Below are 26,629 nucleotides of genomic sequence, written 5' to 3'. Positions count from 1 at the left end.
CCAGGAATAGCCTCATGCCTTCTCCTGTGCCATCGCCAGGACTCGAGGGACTGCCTGCTGCTCTGAGCGCTGTCACTCCAAAGGCGCCTGGTGGTGCCAGCACACGGGAAACAGCGGGAAACTGCCAGCCAAAACTTATCTGGGCTGGATCTGCAAAACTGAATTCTAAATGAGCAAGGATGAGGGCAAGTTGCAGCCCCCTCCGAGGTCAAGTATGTGAACAGTTACAAATAAAATAAAAAAATATTAGTGTTTGGGTGTGGTTCCATTGAGCTTGTGACAGTGGAAAGAGGGTCAACCCCACTCCCCTCCATGCCTGCCCTCGCTCGCCTCTTCCCCACAGCTGTAACACGACTGGGGGTGGTCCGTTTTGCCAGGCCTGGCTAGAAAACCACCTTGCTGAAAGCCCTTTCTGCCAGGCTGGCACAGCAAACATGAAGCAGCAGAGGCGACGGGAGGGCAGGGACGGCCCCAGGTCGTGGCAGCCAGTCTTTGGGCCACCTCATCTCCACCAGCCAAGCCGCCCTGTCTCTGCGGGCTGGTGTGGCCACCCCAGCGGCTCCCTCCTGCACTGCCGCCAGACACGGTGCCAGCCGAAGCCCCTACAGAACTCCCGGGGCTGGCGGGGAGCCGGGCCGGGGCAAAGCCAGGGCTCTCAGCCAGCTCGGCAGGCCGAAGCGCCTCGGGCCTGGCCGGGAAGGCAGCGGGCAGCCATCAGCGGCCGAATAGGAGGCGCAGGCCACACCCTCACACCCGGGTCAGCGGCCTTAGTGGGGCCACCGACACCCACTGGCCGGTAGCCGAGGGCGACAGGCCGAGGCCAGAGCCGGATCCGTGAAGCGCTGAGGAGACGGCGGCGGTATTATTCATGAGGTCTCATGAATATTCATCAGGGCAGCTGTCCCCGCGCCGCGCACGTCACGCCGGGAAGGCCGCCTCGGCCGGAAGCGGGCTCGCGGCCGGGCTCGGGGACGCCGCGCGCCCGCCCCCGGCCGGCACAGCCACTTCCGCCCTTCCTCCAGCCCGGGCTCCCCCGCGCGCCGGCAACCCCGCACTTCCGGTAAGCGCGCGCCGGACACTTGTCCCCCTCCGCCGCCGCCGCTCGGTCTCTGCTTTCGGCCCGGCCCGGCCGCGGCGACCCCACGGAGGGGAAACCTGCCCTGGGCCGGTGGCCGCCGCCGCTCCGCCTCTTTTTCAAGCGAAGCCGCCGATGACGCCGTTCCGCTCCGGTCGGCGCCCCGGAAGAGCTAAGGCGCGCTCCGCCCCCTGATCCGGAAGGGACTCGCCGCTCCTCTTTCCGGTGAGGAGGCCGCTGCCGCCGCCGGAGTCGGGGTCGGGGTCGCCGCTGGGGGGTGGTGCCCGGTAATCCGCCGGGTGGCGGGTGGGGGGGTGAGGGAGGACCGAGGCCGCGGGACTTCCGGGGACGGAGCGATCCGGAAGCGGAAACGGAGGGGGGCTGTCTGTCTGTCTGCCTGCTCGCCCGCCCGCCCGTCTCTCCGTCCCGCTGTCGGGTGCGGAGCGCGCCGCGGGGGTGGGAGGGGGCCTCCGCCGCTCGGGGGGAGCAGCGCTGCGGGCCGGCCCCGTCCCGCGGGGGGCGACCGGGCGGCGCGCCCCGTCCTCGGCCGCCGCCGTGTGCGCTCGGGGCCCCGCGGGGGGAGGTGGGTCCGGGGCCCCCCTCCCGTCCCGGACGGTCCCCGTGGGGAGCGCCCTCCCCCACCCGTGGCCTCTCCCCCGGGGGCTGGAGGCGACCGGCGGGTCTGGGGGCCCCGCGTTGCGCTGCCCGCTGTCATGGGGGGCCCCGGGCGCCCCCGTAACCCTGGCGGTTTGTTTGCAGAGACGGCCCTGGAAGGAGGAGAGATGCAAGAGGAGGGAGAGTGAGAGGGGTAAGGAGCTCCCGGAGCTGCGTGAGTGACCCCCCCCCCCACCCCACTCCTTGCCGGGGGCTCCCGCCGGCCACACCGCACCGGGAGGGGGGAGGGTACATGGACGGGACGGGATGGGATGGGCCGCAGGTCCCGGCGTTGGGGGGCTTGAAGTGGTGTGGGAGAGGGGATTGCCTACCTGGGAGAAGCTGAGGCGCAGGGTATGTCCCCTGCCAGGCACCTGTTCCGACGGAGGGTCCGTTGGGAGGCTACACTTGTGTCGGGGAACGGCACCAAAGTTGTTCTGGCTCTGGTGTGCGGGTCTGGGATTTGGGACTTTGGCCGGCATGTTTGGGGTATTCCTGATGTGCATACAGATGTGCTTGTTCTAAAGATGTAGCAGCGCTTGAACTTTTTGGTGCTTATGAGCTTCGTGGAGGCATTTTTGAATTTGACCTAATAGCCTGCGTGGCCTTCAGCATCCTTAGTATTTTACCGCAATTAACCTAAAAGCTCCTTGATATTGAACAAAGATCTTGAGCAGACATAAAATGACATTGTAAATCATTCCTGAGTGTCATATTCAGGGCCTTTTGTCAAATGAAAACTCTACACCAAATAGAAAATAAAAGCTAGATATCTGGAGAATAAAGAAAGTGGTATTAAAAGTCAACCTCTAAATACCTGCATATCCAACCTTGATTGTGCCTTCCAGAAACACAGCCTCTACCTCATCGTATACTTGCACGTGCTTTTATCTGTTTATGATTAAAGTGATGACCTGCAAAGAAGTATAAGTCCAGCACGTTAAGTATGTGATTCTGTGAAGTACTCTGAGATCTAAACTCCAGATTCCTTGTCCCTTGTGAGTTCTCTGGTTCACTCGGTTGTTTATTTGGTGTATGTACATTTGTGGTCTGTACATAGAAGGTGTTTTTGGTTTATATCAGGAGGGTACGTTGACATCTGTCTGATACTAGACTGGTGAATAGGAAGAAGGTCCCATCTCTGGCCTGTTTGTGGAAGCTGGGATGATGAAGGCACTGCAGTGGGAACGTGCTGTGGTACAGGGTTGAAGCTCCAGCCCATGTCTGGTAGTTATAGAGCAATTGGAAGGGTTACGTGCAGAGTTCTGGTAAAGTAAGTGTGAGCAGCGTTCAAGTGGGGGCTGCAAATAGGGGTGCATGTTTTCAAAATATCCTTAAGCCTAAAAGTGGGGTAGGGGAGGGACAACTGGGGGTGTTAGGGCAGTAGTTTGGTGGAGGAATCTTATCTTTGTTTTCTCCCTTTGGAAGTCTGGCTTGCTAGTGAGATTGCATGAAAGCTTCAACTTTTACACCATTTCTCCTTCTCCTCCACATTCTTATAACTTCGTCACACTTCATCCTTTCAAGCCAAAAGTTTTGAGGCCTGATATCTGCTCAAGCATGAAATTTTTTTGGATGGGGAGGTGGATTCTAAGTGAGTTTAACAAAAACAGTGTAGTCATCTTTTGAGAATCAGTAAGAGCTTCACTTTGACTTATGCACTTTGTAAACTGAGCAAACAAAAGTTAGATGCTCTGTGAAGTTCAGGTAGGGGACTAGGTGGAGACAGGGAGCCACTGAATAGCCTCGCCTGTGCTAGTGTGGGTTTTAGAGTCTGGAAATGGAGTCGCCTTTCATCATTTGTACTTTTTAAATAAGAGAGCTGTTGTGAAGTTTTTGTTTAAATTGGCATCTTTCTGTTTAACTCCTGAAGTCCGCAGTTAAATCCAAGGGAGTCTTGGACAATTACAAAGTTTATTTGGAAAAATGCATCTGATTATTATATGAGACTTTATGTTTTTATAGAATCAGATTCACTTTGATGTTTTTGATGTGGAAGCTAAGCAAATAAGGGTGTATTTATAAACAAAAACAAACAAACAAAAACCCTAAAACCCCAAAACCCAAACTTGACATTCCAAACAAAAAACCCCTCTTGATTCAGATGGTGCTCAATTGCCAAGAATGCGTTATCTCTTCACATGTGCCCATCCTGTGAAAGAAAAAAAGCCATGTAATTAAGCTTTACATACATAGGGCCTTGCTGTGGGCAGTGTAATTTGGTTCAGAAAAGAAAGCAGAGGAAGGAAGGTAAAAGTCTTGCCCCATCAGATTCTGATTGAATCACAGCAGTGTAAATCCAGAGTAATTCAGTCAGGCAGCTGGCAGTCTGACTGCATGCCACCGTTGCAAGGTAAATAATTCATCCTTAAGTGTGTTTATTGGTTGATTTGTAGTGAGTGAGTGAGGCAGGAATACTTGGCTTTGCTGTTGCGTGAGCAATTCATAAAAACAAAATTATCAGGTAATTTGGTTCATTTAAATACTGCTTCTCTACATAGAGGAAAATGATCTTTGCATTTTGGCTCACACGCAGCAATTCCACATGTATTTATTCTGCCCTAATATACTTTTGGAAAGTAAGTGTTTCATGCTACTCCGGGCATGCTCCTCAGCTTATCTGATGATTGAGATAGGCCCTTCAGAAACAGTATTTACTCATTAATTAGACTACTGCCGCATCATAACAGAAATAGGAGTGGGACAATTTGCAGGTAGCTGCACGAGAAACCTAGAGTGCTTGCTTCCTCTAAGCAGCTTGCTCTGACAGATGTTCTCTGAGCATAGTTTTTACCACATGTATTTTACCTACCAGTTTTGCCATATTTGTTCAGGCATGCGTGCACATTCTCCTTCAGGAAATACTCTTTTGTGAATTTCTTTAGTTTTTGAATAGCGTTTTCATGAGTGTGACCAACTTTGCCCACTAATGCTATTACACAGAGGAATGTAAGGATTAGAATGGAAAGGGCTTCTTCAGCCGGGTGCTCCTTAAGAGATTACACCTCTATCTTCAGAGGGCTATCTTTTGGTGGGTAACTGGTCCTCTGACTGCATGGAGAGTTGAAATGGAGCAGTGGGCACTTGACTGGGGACAGACTCCTACAGAATCTTGTGCCAAAGATGGGAATGAAATGGGCAATAGAGAGCTGTGACATGATCTCACTTGGAAATACGGTATCTCAGGAGCAGGGTAGTCAGGTTGTTTTCCTGCTGCCTAGTCTCATTGGATGAGAGAGGAGGATCTTGTCTGTCAGGAATATTGAGTGATATTTCCGGGTTTCTTCCGAGAGTGGGGCTGGGGTGGGCAGAGCAGTGGGCAGCAGGAAGTTAGGAGCCCTGAGTTTGACTTCTTGGTCTGCTGTGGCTGTCTGTTATCTTGGGCAAGTCTGTTTCCCTCTTTCTGCCTGTCTTTCTTCCTGCGTAACACAATGCTAATGTCCCCTTGCTGTATCTGGGTCCTTAGTGTTGAGCTGGGGTGGAGGGACAGGCAGGGTCCAAAATTGTCACTGCTTGTGGGGTCAGACTGTCTGTGACAGTGAAAAATGATTTTCAGCTGTATTTGCCTGGTTGCAGATGCACAGACTTCATCATTTATGCCATGTACTTGGGTGGTTGATAATTGGGGAATTTTGGAGGTGTTCTGGGTTTGCAGGCAGTCTTTTTTTTTTCCTCTTTTTTTTTTTTTTTGCATGGAGGATCACTGGGCAAGAGGCTTTTCAGGTGGACCCAAGCCTGTGGGAATAGCAGACACCCTTTTCCCCCTGAAAATAATTTTTGGATTTGGGCAGATAACTCAAAGTGGGGACAAGTTGCTCAAGTAAGAAAGGGGAGATTAAGGAACTGTCACAGCATTAGACTGAGTCAGTTCCATGTTGGAGTCTCTTTGGGTTTAATGTTCTTTCTGTGTGTGTGTGTCTGTCTGTCTGTCTTCCTTCTCCTCCGCTCCTCTTCCCTTCCCCCTTCCTCTTCCCCCCTGTGCCCAGCTAGGATGGAAGAATCTCATTTCAACTCCTCCCCGTACTTCTGGCCAGCAGTGCCCACCGTCTCGGGACAGGTAAGATCTTTGTCTTCCAACCTATTATGCTGGTCTTGCTTCCTGTTAGAAGTTCATGCATGATAAGTGTTTCTGTTGCGTTTTTTTTCTCAATCAACTGCTGTGTGAAGCTGTGCCAGGGTATTCTAAAAGCTTTTCTTCCTACCTGTTTAGATCGAGAACACCATGTTTATTAACAAGATGAAGGAGCAGCTATTGCCCACAGAGAAGGGCTGCAGCCTGGCTCCCCCCCACTACCCTGCCTTGCTGACAGTACCCACTTCTGTTGCCCTACCCGCCGGTATCTCCATGGACTCGGACACCAAACCAGAGCAGCTGACACCACACAGCCAAGCCCCTGTGACTCAGAACATCACCGTGGTACCAGTGCAGTCTGCTGGGCTCATGACAGCAGGTAGTGGACTCCAAAGACATATGTGGCAACATATGTGGAGACTCTGAGATGGGGGGACAGGGGCTCCCGGAGAATCCTTTTCAGGCTGTAGATTATTCCTAGCCTTACTGATGGTATGGACTGCCTTGGCATGGTTTCACTGTGAATCTCTAGGCACTCCATACGTCCATCCTCTTTATGAAAGTTTGACTTCCAGCAGTGAAGACTGGGTATGTGTTGGGGAGGGTAAGCTACAGTTTGGGTTGTAGATAAAAGTAGGTGTATAAAGCTCGCTTCTGTGGGATAAGGAGGTTGGATGTAATTAGAGATGTAGCAAGTGACTTCCGCCATCTTTCTTTGTTTGCAGGTCCTGGTCTGGTGATAACTTCCCCATCAGGTTCCCTGGTGACCACAGCCTCCTCTGCCCAAACCTTTCCCATCTCAGCTCCCATGATTGTCTCTGCGCTACCCCCTGGCTCCCAGGCAGCCCTCCAGGTGGTTCCTGACCTGTCCAAGAAAGGGACAACCACCCTCTCTGAAGGTGGTGGGGGTGGCGGGGGTGGGGGAGTTGCCCCCAAACCACCCCGGGGCCGGAAGAAGAAACGATTGCAGGAGTCAGGGCTGCCCGAGATGAGCGACCCCTTTGTGCTGTCAAACGAGGATGATGAGGACCAGCACAAGGATGGCAAGACATACAGGTGGGGAGCGGGGTTAAACTTTGACTGTAACATTGCATGGGGATGGGGCTTGGGGTGTTTTTAACCCTTCAGAGGGTTACATGGGGAAGAAGAGATCTCTGCCTTTTCCCTGTAGAGTCCCTGAGAAGAGAATCTTTCAGCTGCAGAAAGAGTTGAGTTTTTTGTCTCGGGAGTATTTGCAAGCTGGTGGATTGACCCAAAACTAAGAATCTCCTTCTTAGTGGACAAACTTGATTTCCTGAATATACAGATGCTAATGTTAGTAGGTTAGTTAATGACTAGATTGTCATGGAGGCTGAACTGTACCCTTGATGCCAGAGCCAGGTAGTATGGCTGGTGTACTGCAGGCTGCAGTACTGTCTGGTGCAACTGGAGCGCTTTTGGTGTAGCTGAGAGCCCTAGTGTGCCCAGGTGCTCCTGAATTAGGACTCCAGTCTGTCCAGCGTAAAGACTACAAACTGGAGGCACACAGAGCAGGAAGTGAACTGTGGTGGTAGGGTCTGCTCCTGTGTGCGTTGCCCCTTGCAGTCGTCTCCTATTTCAGCATTCCCCCAAAAAAGTGTACTTCTGAACTAGGTATAAGAGTGTTTCTGAGCCCTAGGGGTATCAGATAAGAGGGGGAGAGTTCTGAGCTCTGAGGTTGGGTTTCTGAGCTTGGAGGGTTGTGGCTTGAGTTTACAAGTAAGTGGTGGGAAAGGGAGAGATTAACTAGGAGGGAATACTTAAACAAGAGGGTAGGGAGTGTGGGTGTTTTAGAGAAGGTGGGAACCGGACAGAGCAGGCAAGTGCTAGGGAGGTAATGTGATGGTCTGCCTTAGTTGGGAAGCGGGAGCACGTATGGATAATTTAGTGATAGGTGTTTCTGAAGGATGATTAAGATCAATAAGAGGCAAAGTAGTAGCCAGATGGAAACAGAAATAGGAGATGGTCCCTAGCTCTTCTCACTTCCCTACTGTGCGCCCATGATCCTGTCTCAAACAGTTTGCCTTTAACCATCCTAGACCCTCTTTTTTTTTTTTTTTGGTACAGATTTAGTTATGTTTCTGGAATTAAGTCATAAAAATATGAAGGCATCAACACAGAATCAATGCATCAACCCCAGACACTGTTTCATTTTTAACTATAGCATTTTAAAAATGTTTACATTTTTAAATCAATACAGTTTAAATGGGTATAAAAGCAGAGCTTGGATCAGCCTTTTTCTTCTCTTATCCAATGTCCCAGTTCTTCCACTTTGAAAATACAATCAGCGTATGGCGAAGAGGGGTGGGAGTGTTAGGTAGCTTGCTATTTGTAATCCCACCATTTATTTTGGGCCTTAGCCACAATTCCACACTACTCAAGCTGCTTACAGTCTGGGTTGCTAATTAGGTTGTTAAATATGTATTTACAGGGGACACAATTGGCAGTGAACACTAGAATTAAAGCTGAACCGAGGCTTTAATTATAGCTCCTTGTTTACTTGTAAGTTTGGAAAAAAAATGCCCAAGACCAGGTGGAGTGACTCAGCAGAAACTTTATGAACACACATAGTCTGTGTAACAGCTCATGAAAAAGACTTTGCAGGAAAAAACGAATGAGTTTATATGTAGGAACATGTAATCAGGAAGATTTCCTGTCTTCATGTTTAATCCGAGTGTGATACCTCTGCCTCATCCTCTAGCCTGCATCCCAAGCAGGCCTCCCTCTACGCAGTGCTAAGGTGCAAGACAGCTAAATAGAGATTTATTGAAGACCACCAAGGAGTACTTATGCCCTCTTTGGGATTTCCTCTTTGGCTGATGCTTTCCACGTGCAAGCTTGGAACTAAAAATAATTGCTGAAAAAATAAAGGAAAATGTTGTCTTCACTTGGAGCTGTGGGAGAGAAAACCTTTGTGAAATACACTAAAATTGTTTCTCCATAATATACATATGAATAGACTTGCAAGTTTAAACTTTGAGGACTGCTGGGTTGCTTCTGCATTCTAGAGGATGATCTGGGTAGTTCCCGTTACTACAGTATGCAGACATATCCTAGCTAAATTAAGACTGTGGGTGAGGTTCATCTACTCCTGCTCCTTTTTGAGGCTGGAGGAGGAGTTGCTTGTGGTATTCATCTGTCTACATTTGTATGAGTTCGCTGATTCTTATGATGATACGCTGAGGACAATCTAGTCAGATGCCTGAAAGGAGTTGTACTATATACCTTTTTTTAATACATAATTTCTAAAGCCTGGGATTATTTTATCAAATTTAATTATTTTTTGGTTTGAGGTTTCTTTTTGAGCTCTGTGAGCTCTCTTGTCCTGAGTGCCTGGGCAGGTGGCTGATTTCCGTAATTCCTGACTCCTAGTGTATTGATGAAGACAGAGTAAGTCCTTGAATGGGCAGCACAGCAAGGCAGACTTGGAAGGAATTGGAGCACAAAGGTGATAGACATACTGCAGCTCATCCCATTTTCTGCTGAATGTAGAGATTCTTGCTCCAGCAAATGGCAGTCGTTCTGCTGCTGTATCATCTCTAGAAGTGAATTAGTAGTGAGCTGTGAAAGCGGTGTGAGAATCTTTGCTACTAGATTTTTCTTTGTAAGAAAAGGTGTGAGGTTTTTGCTAATGATGGTGTTGCTTGCAGATCTTGGACATCTAGCCTTAGGATTAGTTTGGCAGAGTCCTTGTTGCTTTGCTTTGTGCTAATAGAAGAATGCTTGCACCTGCAGGGGACAGCATCTAAACCAGTCCTGTGAAGCATTTTCCTTCATGAGTAATGTCACTTCAGTCTTGTCTGGATTCATTGTCAGCTCTTTGTTAATCTTCCCTGACATCTTTGTAGAATTTACTTTTTTTCTGTGGAAAATGAGATTGGCATCAAGAGTCTTTCTAATAAGATGCTGGCAGTGTGAAGCGCGTGGCTTCTTCTCAGTACTTTAAAAGGCACTGAAGAGCAAGCGTAGGTTCTGGAGAGAGTGATATTGTTTCTTAGTAGCATTTTGGTGCCTGTACCTGTGCACTTCTAGCAGTTCGTGGTGTGATGTGATCAGTGGATGACTTTGATGAAGTGGTTCAGCCTATCTGGGCTAGATTAGTTCTCCCTCTCTGACAAACAGTTCTCCAAACAGTTTCTTCTTTACAAGAGGAAGAGAGCTCTTTATAGGCATTTCTTGTTTCCAGTATTATATTTGTACAGACTAGGATGAGTACCAGTTTATAGTCTGGAATGGTTTTGCAAACTGCTTTGGAGCATACGACACCAACAAAAAAGTTGGAGGCTTTGCCATCATACTATAACCAACAAGGTCTCTGTTCTCCACTGCTAGTTCTGAGTTTCCCTACTTTCACTAAGGTTGTAGGAACAGCAGGAGTTTTGGGAGACAATAAGAAGTTGAGAGATATAGGAAGCTGCTGAGGTAAGCCCGGGGTGAAAAAGTGCACATAAACCTTAGAAGGCTTAGCAAGAAGCAGAGTTGAGCTGTAGAGTGCAGAGAAGCTGGATGGGAGGCTCTCTTTAGTGAGAAAGTTAGGGACACAAGGGAAGGCAGTGGTTTGAATACAGCAGGTAGGCATGTTATCAGACATGTCTATATTTCAAGCCTTTTCTTTTGCCCTGTACTGGGTTTAGCGTTGCTGTTTGGTGAACTTCCTGTGGTTTTGAATAGATTTGAAATCTGGTGGCTATGGCTTTTGTAAGCCATATATATCTGTGAAAATATGGTCAGACTTGGCCAAGTTGTAAGCTTGGGAAAATGTATTAAGCATGGTTGGAGATTCTTTATAGTTTAGTAGTTGAAATATGCAAAAAATTATCTCCTCTTTGATGTTTCTTGAAGCTTGTGTGACTCCAGGCACTGGCCAGACTGCCTATCTCCAGAGAATAGATGAATGTGCTCTAACCTCTCTCATGAGGCTGGACTACGTGTGTCCTCTTTCTGCAGTGATAAGCATCTTCTAGACAAGCGCTGAAGGGCCAAGCATGCTTTCCCTTCAGTCACAACTGTTCCTTCTTCTGCTTCAGAAGGGAGTGTTTTCTGCCCAGTGTTGACAGTAACCTCCCCCTTCTCATGGGTACGAAGGCAAGGTGCGTGAAGACACTGCTTGGTTCAAACGGAGTAGGGACAAGCATGAGATATGGGCACGGCCTAGAGCTGATTGTCCGGGAAGTCTGAAAACTTGGTAGAGCAGAGATGGGAATTGGACAGGAGGAAGGAGAAAAGACAAGAGCCTACAAACTAGAGAAGGCAGCAGAGGATGTGATGGGGAGCCTATCTGCAAGGGGGACATGGCATGGAGATAAGCTATGAAGGGCCAAGACTGAGGGGAGGAAGAAACGACCAGATCTGCTAGGGGATAGGAAACGAGGAGATACCTAGGACTGGCAGAACAGGCAGGGACAAGGGCGTGGGACGTGGACAGACAAATAGAAGCATGGGGGAGAGGAGACAAATGGTAGGTAATTGAAGGAATAAAATAGGGAAGAGCCACTGCAGTAGAGGATAAAGAGGCTGGGGCATGTGGGTAAAGAACTTGGGCCTGGGTCTTGGTGCAAGGGAGAGAGGTGATTGCAACAGGCTAGAAGGCTGAGGGCGAAGCGGGAATCAAGTCTGAAGTGTCAGGCAGAAAGTTTGACCACATTCCCTCCAAAGCCTAGAAATGTTAAACCAAATATTTCTAAATTTTGTCGTGTCTCTGATGTTAGCACAAGAATGTGACCTCCTCTGGCAAAGAACCTCATCCCCCTCTTAAGGCTAGAAAAAGGTGGCAGACTACCGTTGCTATCGTTTATCATCCTAGCTGCAGGGGCAGAGGTCTATGCAATGGATCTTAAGATTGCTGATGACCAACGTGGGTGTCAGTATGATGCCACACGTTGGAATTTCTGTTTGCTTTTTTTAACAAGTAGTTCCGTGAGCAGCGGAACTAATGAAGCCTGGTTTCCAGCGGCTCTCTCCTGTGTGGATTCTCTGATGTCTAATCAAGGGTGAGCTTACTAGCCTTTCCCTCAGCAGGGGGCTCCAAGAGGGTCTCTCTTCTTTCCACAGCTGCATATTTTTGTGAGACTTGTGGTGGCTTTAAGATCCTTACCCCTTGAAATTGGCTTACGATCTCAAAACTCTGAGGAGGACAGGTGCATGTGCACATCCATATATACACATGCAGTTTGTACACGTAAGCTTTGCTTTGTATATGAATGCTGTGCTTGAGGTTGGAAAATGGCAGAATTAAGACTGACTGCATGCCTCAGGATATAATAAGGTAAAAAACTTGCATTATGGAAAGTTCTCTCCCCTTCTGCTGGGCGTGTTGTCACTGTGTGTGTGCACGTGCGCGCTCTCAGTTCATCATAGTGCCAAGCAGAAGGAAATAACAGTAAAGGTTCTGCAGTCATGAGTTTTAATTTTAGCACATATTACTTGCACCTCAGTGGAATGAGTGTGTGCAAGGGAATAAGGGGGGCAGTTACAGTTTTGACTGGGGAGAGAGAACTTCGAAACTATTCTGTTGCACATCTTATCTGTTCACACTTTAATTGGGCCCTATTGAGTCAATGCACTTTGATACCATGTTATTTTGTATGTGATGGTATGTCAGAGTCCTGCACGTTTACTCAGAGAACCTGAAAGTAGTCTTTTATTTAAAAAAAAAAAAAAATATATATTTTGACATGAGGTTGCAGAATTGAGAAGGATGATTTGGGGAAGGCATTTGACTGCTAGTCTGAAGAATTTTAGATTACGCTTGCCTCTGCCCCAGATTTGCTATGGTATCCTACAGCCATGTGGTTCAGGCCTGCAGATAGTCTTGCCTTGAAGTGGATGTAAATATGAGTTAGGTCTAGTCTTCAGTGGATTCGCGTTTGCCACATGCTAAAAATGACCACAGACAGTTATCCTGAAATAATTAACATTTGGTGTTCCCAAAACCTTAATCTTTTCTCAAGTATCATTGAATAGTCAGTCCTCTGTTACGTGTCAGACCCTGTTTTGCTTTGCAGAAGCATTGCATCACATAGATGTAGCATAGAAATCTATAGGAGCTGTGATTTGAATGTATACAATATGAATTTTCCCTTAAAGGAAAAAAAGTGGTCACAGGTATCAGTTTGATCACTCAGAATTCATGGGTATGTCTGTCTTACTGTGTTTCACTCCTCTGTCTTTTGTCACTCCCTTCCCTTGGAAAAAATAAACCAGGGACATTGTGAGGATAGATGAGTACTTATGAAGCACTGATACTTCTGTGATGGGTACAACAGATGAGTGATTCTGCTTCATGAGGTTGGAATTGCATGTGGTCGACGAGGCTTGAGGCTGTACACAGAGCGGTGATGAAAAAAATCTGAACGCTTGCTTGTTAAGTATCTGTCTGTGCAACATAATAAGGATGCAGTTCTGTGGAAACAGTCAATAAGGCTGTATCAGAGCGTACCTGCATTGCGGAGCCAAATTATAGTGACATAGATGACCTTAATTCTGGCGTTTCCGAATTTGCTAGTGCTTTCTCGTGGGCCTTTTGTATTCTTTTAATTTTAGCTGTTGCATGGTATCACTATACTAGGAACCCCCTTGTTACGTTTTATTGTTTTGCTGGTCTTTTTGCTAGTGATGACTGATTTCAAAAATTGGTAGACAAGGTCTTAGGCCTGATGTTGTTCAATGATTTGGAGGTCAACAAAAGTCGTGGCTGATAATTTACAGGTGGATAGCTAAATAGAAAAAAAGAGAAGCTTTATGTGGTTCTCAAACTGGAACTATTCAAACAAAATGTGTTTTAGTATAGCCCAGTGGAAGACTTAGCCTTTCGGGTAATACTGTGTGACTTTTCCGGCAATCAGGGATTGAGACCTAGGTGTTTGAACGCAGTGGAAAACAATATCAGACAGAAGTGTCCTGTTGGATACTCTTGAACGTCTTTGATCTAAAGATAAGGAATATGGGGAAACAGCATCCTGGAAAGCAATGACTGTGAAAAAGACTTTGAGGAATTAAGTGATATCATGGGAGCTCCCAGTGCGAAGCTGTGACAGAATTGTTGAAAGCGTAAATGCTGGAGTCATTAAAAGAGAATAGGCAACTTGTGAAGCATGCTGAAATACACAAAATTCTGGGTCTGGTATTTTTAAAAGATCATTTGGAAAAATGGAAAAAAATGCAGGAATGCCCTTAAACTGTAGAACTGGAAAAGTGCTATATGGTGAGAGCATTTAAAAACGCTTGCTGCCTTGCCAGGAGAGGATGATTTTCTGTAGCCTTATCAAGCCATCAAGTGACTGAAGGACTGTGGAAATGAGTTGACTGAGATCTCTGAGCGTAGCCGATAGATTTGATAGTATATATGCCAGTAGTATAAATTTGTAAATGGAAGCGTAGTGTTAATTTTTGAAGAGGAGTTGATGCTGGGTGTAGAAGTGTGGAAGCAGAGGTACAATTCATATGCTTTCAGTTGGCATCTTCATACTCACTGGTCTTAGAGATCTGAGTTTTCTAGCTGTGTATCTGGGATGTTAGTTCTGTCTCCTTTTCCCTGCCTCTTACAAAATATTAGCACGAAAATGTTTGTAACTTCAGCTTTAAAAAAAAATATTGGGGAATGCGAGGGTTAAATTAGAATTTATCATGAACTGTGCATCCATTATTACGCTATGCTTGCATTAGTTACTTCATTAACTCTGCATTGCAAAGACAGTACATTTCTTTCCTTGCTAAATGAACTGCTGACTCTGACAGCCTAAACTTACTCTAATCATCTAGTTTAACTTCAGACCTTTCTGATTTGACTTTTTTTTAACTTGTGATCCAACTTATATTTGTAGTCTAACAGAAGGAGCAAGGGCTCAATTAACTTCCAAGACTAATCTCAGTAGATACTAGGAAATGGAATTCTCAAAGCCATGTAAAAGCTTACGTAGTTTCCACAACTGTGATACTGATTAATTAAGCACTTGATTGAAAAATGCTGTTAATCCATGTTAGGCAAATTTTACTAGGAGCTGGTAGTTCACATGGTATTTTATCTCATAACAGCATCAGATGAATGAGGCGGAACGTTCCATGAAAAGTGGGAAAAAAATATGGCACTCTATGCCACAGAGTTGTATTCTTGTTGCTATAAGCATCATTTTGTTTATGACTCATCGTGATGACTTTCATATGGGAGCAGAATTAGAATTGTACATCCACCTTTTACTGGCATTTCATGATTTTTGAGGGTGTTCCTGTCTAACATGAACATTCTCTGAATGTCTCACTTTATTTCCCTATAAAAAGAAAGGATTATAAACATTGAAAGAGGTTACTTTTGATCTCTGGCATATGGCTGGGTACTAAATTAACTATTTATATGAAGAGATACACCCCTGTGTTATTAAGAATATGTTCTCCTAGGCTGTCTAAATTTGCAGAGCCATAACGAGCAGCAGTAGGGATGTTGTGTCACACTGTCAATGGGAACGCTGCAGTCATTTCTGTTACTTGTTCTCAGAAAGAATACAGGGGAAGTAGTGGTAGTTTAGAATCACAGTGGGGAGAGAAGATTAAAAATGGATATTAAACAGAGGGGGAAAAAAAAATCAATTATTTCATGTATCGTTTTGTTCATGGTTAGCCAGGAGCACTCCCAACTTTTCCTCTCCCCAGCCAGGAGAATTTCACTGAAGTAGAATACTGAAACGCCGCTAGTGTCAGATGCAATGTTCTCAACACACCACATCATTATCCATATAGATTTAACATTTTTTTGAATCCATATTTGCCCACTAGAGGGCTGATTGCATCTTCCCCTTTAATATTTGATGTTGTCTGAGGCAGAATGCGAAGCCCTTAATTAAATGGATCATTTGTTCCCTTGAAAATGCCTGAGACCACACAATATGAAACTCTGAAATGCAGCTTTCTGCTATATTCCAGTGCTTTTTTTAACTCGTAAGGCTCATGAATTTGTTAATGCCACATAACATTCTTGCCCTCTCAGGGCTGATGCTAATTAGATGATTGGAAAATGAGTCCTTGCAAGACTTTCTTTTTTAAATATTGTTTGAAAAACAATTCTGGAATGTCTACAGCTGCTAGATTCAGACAAGAGGGGGTTGGTTTTTTGAGAGGAGGGGTGTTTTTGCCAACAGTCAGATTTATCTTCCATTTTTATGCAAGTGCTGGAGAGGTTTTGAAGTACCTTCTTTATAATTTCATTTTGAAAATGGAAAAGGACATTCAGTCTGTTTCTCTTCGTTATAGTTTTTTCTAGGGAATTTCTGACCTGAAGGCAGGTGTCTGACAAAGCAAATAAGTAAAGGAAAGGATGCACAGAAGTTATGGAAAATAAAGTAGATGGCTTTATGGCACTACAGATTTAGTGCATGGGACCACTTAGACTTGATGACATAGTAAAGTTCATGAATTTTTCAGAACAGACTGCTTAAAATATAGTCATGTGTACAGCACAGAAGAGATTAGTGCCCAGCACTGTATTTAAGCCAGAGCAAAACTTTTAAAAAGATGTTTCTCTCAGAAAGGTAGCTGTATTCTCAAAATATTGATTGTAGGGGCCAAGTGATTGAGACCATACTATAGCCTCCGAGCGTTGTTCCAAAGATGCGTTATTCTCACGATTGGAAAGATCCTGTGTCCGCTTGGATTTTTTAACTTCTGCTGTCAGTTATTGGTTTTAGTTATACCTTTCTTGGCTCATTAAACAAGCCCCAAGTAATTGATATTTTTATCCCTACATAATTTATATGGGTATTGACCAAGCTGTCTTTTAAGCTTTTCTCCAAAGCTAGATAGACTGGGCTCAGTGAATCTTTGCTGTGAAGCCAATTTTCCTTGCTGTCATTCTTTAAGTTTGCTGAACTTGTCTGAGTTTTTCAATAATTGTTGGCTACGTGGACTTCAGAATTAGACATGCTGTTGCAAGAATAGTTAGTTGCACCATTCCTGTATACAAAAATGATACCTGCTGTTCCCCTTTGTTAGCCATATTAGCACAGCATCGCACTGGGAGCTTGTTCTCAATTGAACGGTTCCTTATCAGAGAACTGATATTGTGGAACAGAGCTCAGCTGAGAGTAATGGAAGTAAGCATCTGCTGAGAAGGAGCCTGATAGAAGTCATGCATGAGATTATACCATAATTGCTTGCATTAGGAAGGAACTGGACTTGGCGACTCAGAGGTATTTTTCAGTTCAGTATTCACCTCAAAGTTCTTTCTAGCGTTGCTGCATTCAAGGATACAATCCTCATCCTGCAGGTATGACTTGATAACTGCAAAATGCATGTGCTGTATTCAAGTCTAGCTTAAAGCCTTTCAGAAAGTCTGGAACAAACTGCACAAGTTTGGTTTATAAACCAAGAGCCACTTTTTTATAAGATGATTCTGATGTTCCTTTTTATTCCTCGTATCTCTAATAGGCCTAGGGATAAACAGCTGAATTGCTTCTGTTTGTTGATTCCAGAAGGGATTGTTGTGTGTGTGAGGAGGGATTTATGTAAGGATGTGTTAGCTTGCGTGTTCTGTTAGGGTTTGCAATTAAAGTGGATTAAGAGAAAGATGAAGGTAGGAAATGTGGGAACAACTGTTAGAGATGACAATGAATGTAAAAGAACAATGATGGAGAGGCAAAAAATGTTATGGCAGGTGTATGGTAGAGTGTTTGCTAGGGAGACCTTGCATACAGTTAAATAGTTTAAAATTTAAATAGTTAAATAGTTTAAAATCAAACTGTGGCTTGGAAGGGCCTGTGGAAGTTAAGGTAGGTGCTGGATAAATATTGCCTACATTACACAAGCTAATCAGACTCTGCACTTCATAAAGCTTCTGGTTCCAATGTCAATAGTCACAATAATAGATGTAAAGAAGTATCCTCCTGGGAGGAGATGGATATGGAGAAGAGTAGGAACAACTCTCTGTGGCTTGTAATACCTGCAGAGACTTTTGTCACTGAGCAGTTCTGTAAACACTTGTAAAACTTAAGGAAATTCCCAGACAAAAACATAAGTCAACCTGCTCTGAAGGTTGAATTCATGTTAGCCAGACTTCTAGGTGGCTTTTTTTTCTCTTAAATGTGACCCTGGAAGTTCCAAGTGCAGGTTCAATTTTGTCTTGCTTAACTGAAAAGTCTGCAAATGGGAAGACTAAGTTCAGAGAAACCTTAACCTTGGTTGGCACAGGTGTGGTTTGTTTTTTTTTTTTTTTAAAAAACAAACCCAAAACCAAAAAAGCCCCCCAAAAGTCCAGTAACTTGGATGCGGCCTTTATCTCCCTGTCAAATTATCAACGACAAAAGCTTTTACCATCTTGAATTGTATAACAGCGCAAGCTTCTCTTAACAGCCTGGTGTCATGAATGGAGGAACAGTTTTTAACAGCAGCATCCATAGCAGATAGATGCCAACTGCTTCTTCCTGTTCAAAGAGTCTGTGTGTTACCAAATACATTTCTGATCATTATGGGAACAGATGGGTCCAAGCTCCCAGACAAAACATTTTGCATCACATCGGTAAGGTAGAAATGATGAAAGCCTGATAGACCAGTGAAATAGCACTTTTGATATCCAGAGTATCTTTATGAGACCCACTAGGAAAGCAGCAATGTTGTTATTTTCAGCATTTTGTATTCCAAACGCTCAAGTGTCTTTTCCAAAAATGGGAGCAGAGTTAAGTGAGTTCGATCAGACTTTGCAGTACCTGGAATTAGCTTTTATTATGAAGATGAACCTTAGCCTGGGATTTCCGGGTTTTCCAACCTGTTTTTTACTGAAATAAATTATAGATGAACAAAGTAGGTTTTTGTCTGGGAATTATTATTCCTGTCTCCTTGAGATTGCTGTTGGAAAATTTTGAAAGTGCTGCCCTGTCTCCCTTGTAAGCCTAATCATAGGGTAGTTTGGGTTGGAAGGGACCTTTAAAGGTCATTTAGTCCAATCGCCCTGCCATGGGCAGGGCTGTCTTCAGCTAGATCAGATTGCTCAGAGCCCCGTCCAACCTGACCTTGAATGTTTGCAGGGATGGGGCATCTCCCACCTCTCTGGGCAACCTGTTCCAGTGTTTCACCACCCTCATTGTAAAAAATTTCTTCCTTATGGCTAGTCTAAATCTACTCTTTTAGTTTAAAGCCATTACTCCTTGTTTTGACCTCTTTGATTCTTCCAAGACCTTTAGTTGTTTGGCTGCACGGTATTGTTTGGTCTCTTCTGCCAGTTACTGGCTTAAGTATGTCCCCCTGGGACTGGAGTATTCACAGCCGAGCACAGTGTCCTGGGTGAAACCTCCCCAGAGCCACATAGCGAGAAAATGTCCCTTATTCACTCAGTGCAAAAGACCCTATTCAGTTAGAGTTGGTACATATTGGGGCTTGCCCCCTTGTGACACTGTCTCTTCCCCTCACCCCGGTCCCAGGTGCCGGATGTGTTCGCTGACCTTCTACTCCAAGTCGGAGATGCAGATCCACTCCAAGTCCCACACGGAGACAAAGCCACACAAGTGTCCTCACTGCTCCAAGAGCTTCGCCAACAGCTCCTACCTGGCCCAGCACATTCGCATCCACTCAGGGGCCAAGCCCTACACGTGCAGCTACTGCCAGAAGGCCTTCCGCCAGCTCTCCCACCTGCAGCAGCACACACGGTAAGGGCCAGAGGAGGCTGGGGGCCCTCTTCTGCACTGCATGTTGCCGTCATCCCAGCATGCTGTGAGCACCCGAGGTGGGCGACTGCCTGGGGAGACCTTGCTGCTTTCCGCAGGCTCGTCAGGTCTCGCACACGATAAATCAGCAGTAGTGGTATCCAACACGTCAGGCTTGTCACTTACTGTGAGGGGCTGGGTGTGCACAGAGGTTAGCGCTGCTCACCCTAAGGGCGTCTGCGATGGAGTGACGCTTTCTGACGGAAGGTAGGGCTGGTTGTGTCAGAGAGAGAGTAGAGTGGGCGTAGGAGGACTGTTCCCTGTCACCCCAGCATAGTTCTGCCAAACGTCTCAGTCCAGGCTTGCAGCCCCCCCGCTATTTCAGCCATAGGCTTCCCACACACAGCTCTGCCAATGCCCCTCGGTCCAAACTCTATAGTTCCTCTCTCTGGATCCTCCCCCGGTGCGGACAGACCATGGTCTCTTGAATCCAAGGGGAGCACGGCTTGAGACCGAGCAAGCTCATGCCGTGTTTGGAGTTCCTCCGTGTAGCAGATAGCGTGGTGCTGTCCCACCCCCTTTGTGCCCTCATTCCATCAGCACTAGCCAGATGGCGGTCGTGTCCAACTGCTGCTGCTCCTCCTCCTCTTCGGCAGGATCCACTCCAAGCTCCACACGGCGATTGTCAAGCCGCACAAGTGTCCTCACTGCTCCAAGAGCTTCGCCAACACATCCTACCTGGCCCAGCACCTCCGCATCCACTCGGGGGCCAAGCCCTACACCTGCCGCTACTGCCAGAAGGCCTTCCGCCAGCTCTCCCACCTGCAGCAGCACACACGGTAAGGGCCAGAGGAGGCTGGGGGCCTGGCCCTGGCCCCCCCGCGCTGCCGGCATGCACCTGTGGAGCACGCGCGCCAAGCATGCGGGGGGCGGGCGGGGAATGCGGCCGGCTGCACCCACAGAAGGAGGTGACCCACCAGAGTGGACGGAGTGGAGGCTGCGCAGGAGACACTGACCACGTCAGGGCTGAGGTGGGCACGTGCTGTCCCTGGGGATCATTGGTCTTGCACCGCGGGGGGCACAGAGAGAGAGAGCGATAGAGAGAGAGGCATTGGCCGTAGGGGATCCCAGCCTGGCACCATGGGGGTTGGACTGAGTGTGTGGAAGCTTCTCCTGGCATTGCAGGGGGACAGGGACAGATGAACACTGTAGGTGGTCTCAGCCTGATAATGTGAAGGGAAAAGTGTTGGAGTGTCTGTCCTGAGAAGGAACAGAGCTGTTTTCTTGATACTGCGGAAGCAGGAGAACAGACTCCTCCTGGTCATACAGGACTCCTGAGCTTGGAGCAGGGAGCCTGGACCTCCAGACCCCTTCCCAACCCATTTTCAGGTGGCCCACATGCTGAGCTGGGCAGGCATTCATAAGCTCTTGCTCCTCAGTCCTAGTCGCTCTCTGAATCTGCTTGACTGCCTGTCTTCTCTAACTTCTAGCTGGACACAGGAGCTGGGCAGAGCTCTCTTTGTCCAGACAGAACAGCATCTGGAGGCAACATCATCCCCTTCCCTGCTCTCCTGAGTGGCTGTGAGATTTGATCACAGCATCAGGCCCTGGCAGTCTGCCCTGCCTGCCTGCTCACTGCCTCCCGTTTGTGCTCTTCCTCCTCAACAGTATCCACACCGGGGACCGACCCTACAAATGCGCTCACCCTGGGTGTGAAAAGGCTTTCACCCAGCTTTCCAACCTGCAGGTAAGGGGCTGGGCTTGTCCTGCTCACCAGTGGGGGTGGCAAGGGCGGCTGTCAAGCAGGAGGAGAGACTACTTGCCTGTGGTGGAGGAGATGGAGAAATTGGGGCAGCTGGGAGGAGAGAGAAAGAATACAAAAAAGCTGTTGAAGCCCTGGGTGGGGGAGAGATTTCTGGCTATTGTGGCACTAGTGACCCGAAGAAGTTCACATAAACAGTCGCATCCTGTAAAATTGTAAACTTCACTTGAAAGCGGTGAGACCTTGGTAAAGTTCCTCCCATCTGTTCTGCAGTTTTCTAACTTAGCTGGGATAAGACTTTTGCTAAATGTCACACAGAATAAAATCTGTGTATCTGGTTGGGTTTTTGGTTTGTTTTACAAGAAAATGGCGGGCATAAGAGCACGGATTTAGGGAAGCGGAGGTGGTGTGTCCTGGTGCAGTATCCTGGAGGAGGGGAACTGTAAGGCGTGCCAAATGGCAAAGAGTTGTAAATGCCTGCGAGCAGTTAAAGGAGATCCTGCCCTGAAGGGCAGTGACAGATGCGGGGAGCAAATGTGCAGTCAGGGAGGAGAGAAAAGGAAAAGACTGAGAAAGAGTTGCGTGGAGGCTGAGAAGATGGTGGTTGTGGAGAGTTAGGGGACTCTGCTCTTCAAATGGCTGTTATGCCTGAGAAAAAAGGGCATCTGTAGGGAAGATGCAGTGGGCTGGAAGGAGAAGTTCTGTCCCCTGCGCTAGGAGCCAGGCGTACGTCCCTCAGCAGACAGGAGCCTGGGGAGCTTGGGGCCTGGCTGGAAGCGGGTGTCGGAGGGAAAGCCTTCTCTAGTATTAATACTTGCTTCCTTCCTTGCACTTGCTTTCTCCGTCGTCCACCCTGCTGCGGCCCCGCAGTCCCACAGACGGCAGCACAACAAAGACAAACCTTTCAAGTGCCACAACTGCCACCGTGCATACACGGATGCCGCCTCGTTGGAGGTACACCTGGCTACACACACAGTGAAACACGCCAAGGTCTACACCTGCTCCATCTGCAGCCGGGCCTACACCTCGGTGAGTGTTTGCCGCCCCCGGGGGTTAGCAGAAGTGGACACACTTCCCAGGGAGTAGCTCCTTCAGGTCCAACAGGAGCAGCCCCCTGAGCTGTCATGTCCCTCCCTGTTGGCTTTGGCTTTTGCGAACGTTGTCCCCTCCTCTCACGCCATTCTTCCCGTTGCAGGAGACGTACCTGATGAAGCACATGCGGAAACACAACATCCCTGACCCACAGCAGCAGGTGGTTCAGGCGCAAGCCCAGGCCTCTCAGCAGCAGCAGCACTTCCAGCCGCAGGGCGGGGGGGCAGCAGGGGGCCCTTCTGGAGACACTAACCAACCCAACCCTCCCCCCCAGTGCTCCTTTGACCTGACTCCTTACAAGACTTCAGAGCATCACAAGGACATCTGCCTCACTGTCAGCACCAGCGCCATCCAAGTGGAGCACCTCTCCAGCTCCTAGAGAGACCTCAACCCAGGGAGCAGAAAGCCTCTTGTGCATAGCCTGCGCCCAGGGCCACCGCTTGTGCAGCGGCCCTCCTCGTGCAACAGTCTCCGGCCTCTCCTCCTTGCAACAGCCTCTTCTGGCCGTGTAACCCTGTTCATGGCAGCCCCTTGAACAACAGCCTGTCTCAAGGGGGTGCTCCTTCTGTGCAACAGCCTGCCTGGTAGGAGGATGCTTCCTTGTGCAAGAGCCCCTTTCCTGTGCCGGGATCACTTCCTCATGCAAGAGCCCCTCCTTTCAAACCCAAAGAAAGGCCCCCGTTTTGCCTTCTCTCTCACTGTAGGATGCGTATGAAGGGGGGGTGCGTGTTGAGACATGCATGGTGGATGGGATGGAGAGACGGTCCTTGTACGTACAGGGGCTCGGACACATGTTTTCAGCAGGCCACAGAAGAATGTGGCAGGGTTCACAGCTGGATGGGTTTTTTTGAGGATTTCCTTGAGTGTCTAAGAGAGAAATATCCATTCCTGTCCCTCCTGCTTGTGAAAGGGAGGAGGGGTCGCTCGTCCTGCCCCAAGGACTGGATGGGAGAAACCTCCTTCTCCCCAGTGGAAGGTGAGACCAGTGGCAGGACGGGGGGGAGAGGCGAGGCATGTTCTCTGGGCCGGACAGGTGCCTACACTGCCTGAGGGCTGTGGAGTATTGCACTCTTTCTCCTCCCTTGGTGGAGAGCAATAGAGAGGAGTCTGTCTGAACTGGCTGCTGCCTCTCTCTCCCAGCTGTCTGAGCAGCACGATGGCCAAGGCCCTGTAGGAATGTGGGTTCGTGCTCATTGCTCTTCCTGCCCGTTGTGGATGATGTCCTAGCAGCTTGTACTCGTCCTCCTCTCCCTCCTGCTCCCCGCCCCACCCACCTCCTCAGAAAAGCCTGCAGGCATCAACAACAAACCAAAAAGCAACTGGAGGGAGGGTAAGAGACTGCCAAAATAATCATCACCCTTCTCTCTACTCCCTTTCCTGAAAAGCGGAACGACAGCAGTTCTGACTCTCACGCGCCTGTCCTGCCCCCAGTTTCCCAAAGGGAAGGAGGAGGAGGAATAGACCAGTCTTTTCAAGGAGCCGGCAGGAGGCAGGGAAAGGCTAGCTTCTCCTGCTCACCTCCCGTCAGAGTGCTCTCCCAGGCTCCCTCTTGCCAAGACGGGCTGGACTCACATGGCAGTGGTGGCCTCTTCTGGACCCTGGTCATGGGAGAGAATCCCCAAAAAGTGGACAGTGGAGAGAAGGGGATGAAGATCCCCACAGAGAGACCAATCTAATGAGAAGGGGGAGCCAACAAGAATAAACTGAAGGCCCCTTGAATTTATATATATATATATATATAAATATCTATTCCCCACCCCTGGCCCGCTCTGTCCTTGCTGTAACTGTTTCTATCTCTGTGTTTATAAAACGCATTATCCTGGCGAATTTTTATTTTCACTCTTCGTTTGTTTTTCCCTTTCTCTTCGTCTTCAATTCTCCTTCCCTTTTTTTTTTTTGTTTTTTGGTCCACATGACTACTAGTCTTGTGTGTCACTTGTTAGTTTCTTTGGATCGTGGAGGCTGACTCGGAAGAGAATGAGAAGGCAAGGGAAAAAGCATGTGTTGTTGGGATTTAAAATCAAATCACCCACCCAAAGCCTATAGAATCCCAGACTTCTGTATCAACAAACAATAGGGGCGCTTTTTTTTTTTTAACCACCTTGTATAGAAATAAATTGGTGTAAAAGGCTCCTTGAAGGTGCTGCTGCGAGCACCCTGCCCCTGTGACGTGTGTTCCTTCCCCCTGCACCAGACCCCTGCACGAGCATCTTGCTGCTGTGAGTCCCGAGTGGCTTGTGTGGGCGGACGCGAGGGTCGGCACATCCCTGCTTTTGGGCAGCCTTGCGGTTCCCACAAGAAAAGTGAGGAGCTCTGCCCTCTGCGTCTGCAGAGCCTGTGGCAGAAGCCTTTTTCTCTGCGTTTAGTCACCAGGGCTGGCTGCAAACAGTCGGAGTATTTTGTATATCCATAGGTTAGGCTAGAAGAAGCTGTCTGATTTGACTCCTGCATTTTACAGGTGACGTTTCAACCCATTTATCCTGTACTGAGCCCCAAGAACTAATGTGTATTTGAAGTATGTATTGACAAAATGCATTGGCTTGATTTTGAGGCACTGGGACACAGAGAATCCCTTCCATTGGTAGCCTGCTGCAAGGGCTTCGTGTTCTCACCGTGTAAATACTTAATCCCGGTTTCTCCTTTGGATCTGTTTGGCTTTGGCTTCCAGTTACTACTTCTGGATACGTCCATCCCGCTGTTTCAGAGAGCCTTAGAGCACAGTGGGGCTTTTTCCCCTGGACTGGTATTTAAACACTGTAACATCACTTCTCAGTCCACTTTTTGACAAGCTAAATAGATGGAACTCCTTAAATCTTCCACTGTAAGGGATTTCCTCCAGCCCATGAATTATTCTTGTCTTTTCTTTCTACATCTTGTCAATTTTTTTCGGTACCTTGTAAAAACGTTCCTTTCGGAATTGAGTGTTCAAGCCCCAGTGCCATGGACAAGTTTCCCCTGCCCTTTGCCTTAAGTCTGCGGAGGATTGCGTTTGCCCTTTTCTCGCAGCATTACACGGGAGCTCACATTAGCTGCTTGTCTGGTGTGACCCTTACATCATCCGAAGTCTCGGCTTTCCGTGATAGTGTTTCCCCCTTTTCTACAGGTATGGTCTGAGTTCTTATTTCCTAGATACTTCACGTGAGGCTGTATCGAAGTCCAGTTTGTGTGAATGGACCTGGCTTACCCATGGACCAGGCTACTCGCCGCTTTCCCAGTTCTGTCACCCCCAAACTGTATCAGTTGTTGTTTTTTACTTTCAGATCCGGGTTGAAAATGCTATATTGCGTCTGACCTACACTAACTTGAAAAGCATCATTCAGCGTAACTTTTTATTAGCTTCTTTTTGAGACTCGCAGGCTAGGCATTTCTTAATCCTCTTAGTATGTGATTATGTACAGTAAATCTTTTTGACTTATGGTGCTAGGTCAATGCCTTACAAAAATTTAAGTATGTTGCACCTATGCAGTCCCCTTTGTTAAACCAAATGTATAATGATGTCATCTAAGAATGAAATTAGGGTTTGGGTTTTTTCTTTTCCTTTTCCTACAAAAATCTGTATTTCATAAAACCTTTGGGTTATAGGTTCTATTTTTCATTCGCTAATTCTTCATCTCAACAACTTTTCCGTAACTTCACATTGAGTCATTTCACTTGCCTTTTGGGAATACTGTCATGAATGTCTTAAGGTATTTCTCTAATATCCCAAGTTTAATTAAAATCTGAATCAATGGGCTAGAGAGCTTGCTAGTGAACTCTTTTAGGACTCCTGTTTCTTTGCTGACTTAAAAATACACATCACTAGTAGATGTTGTCTAATCTCCTACTTTGATACTAAGGTACTGGATAGAAGTTGCTATTTTCATATGACTGCCACATCCTGTTTCTTTCTGAATGTGGAATTAGTAGTATTTGTTGACTGATTTTCCCCTGTTCTGTGTCACTAGCACTTTCACCATTTTTAGCTAGCATGGAACAGTACTATTGCTAAGATTTCTTTATTTTTTATTTAAAGAAAGGATTGAAAGATCCAAAATCCCTTTCCTATTACCAGTAGTTTTGCTAGCCACAAAGCTTTCCTTAACATTTTTTATCTATTTTATAATGTCTAATTTATGTCGGTTGCTGTCTGGCCTTCCCATTTTCCTTGTGTTATGTTTCGGGAGGTTTTTTTGTTGTTTTGGGGTTTTTTTTTTAAATTGTTTCTTCTTGCTCACAGACTTTCTTACCGAACCCAGGATGAGCTTTTACCAAAAGTTTTCCTCTTTCTCGATTGTGGAATTAGGGCTTTTTATGGCCACATAATAAACTTTTCTTACAGAAGAGTTTCATTCACA

General features: G+C 47.1%; 1 protein-coding gene across 33 annotated transcripts; it reads left to right on the top strand.

Annotated features, from left to right (window-relative positions):
- Positions 1-967: 967 nt before the first annotated feature.
- Positions 968-26,629, top strand: ZNF384 (zinc finger protein 384). 33 transcript variants are annotated; one of them, XM_054188669.1, is made up of 13 exons: positions 968-1,300; positions 1,835-1,883; positions 2,578-2,673; positions 2,813-3,002; positions 5,720-5,786; positions 5,940-6,180; positions 6,527-6,857; positions 11,729-11,809; positions 19,220-19,444; positions 20,098-20,280; positions 21,110-21,188; positions 22,074-22,232; positions 22,399-26,629. In XM_054188669.1, exons 4-13 carry the CDS (start codon positions 2,950-2,952, stop codon positions 22,672-22,674), a joined length of 1,695 nt encoding a protein of 564 aa, XP_054044644.1. In that variant the 5' UTR covers positions 968-1,300; positions 1,835-1,883; positions 2,578-2,673; positions 2,813-2,949; the 3' UTR covers positions 22,675-26,629. The 33 variants fall into 33 exon arrangements, with proteins under 33 accessions (XP_054044644.1, XP_054044650.1, XP_054044639.1 ...); XM_054188675.1 differs by having other exon boundaries at positions 2,578-2,727; positions 11,732-11,809; XM_054188664.1 differs by having other exon boundaries at positions 2,578-2,727.

Source organism: Rissa tridactyla, chromosome 1 (assembly GCF_028500815.1).
Source record: "Rissa tridactyla isolate bRisTri1 chromosome 1, bRisTri1.patW.cur.20221130, whole genome shotgun sequence".
Taxonomy (NCBI): domain Eukaryota; kingdom Metazoa; phylum Chordata; class Aves; order Charadriiformes; family Laridae; genus Rissa; species Rissa tridactyla.
This window is presented reverse-complemented; position numbering and strand designations above follow the sequence as displayed.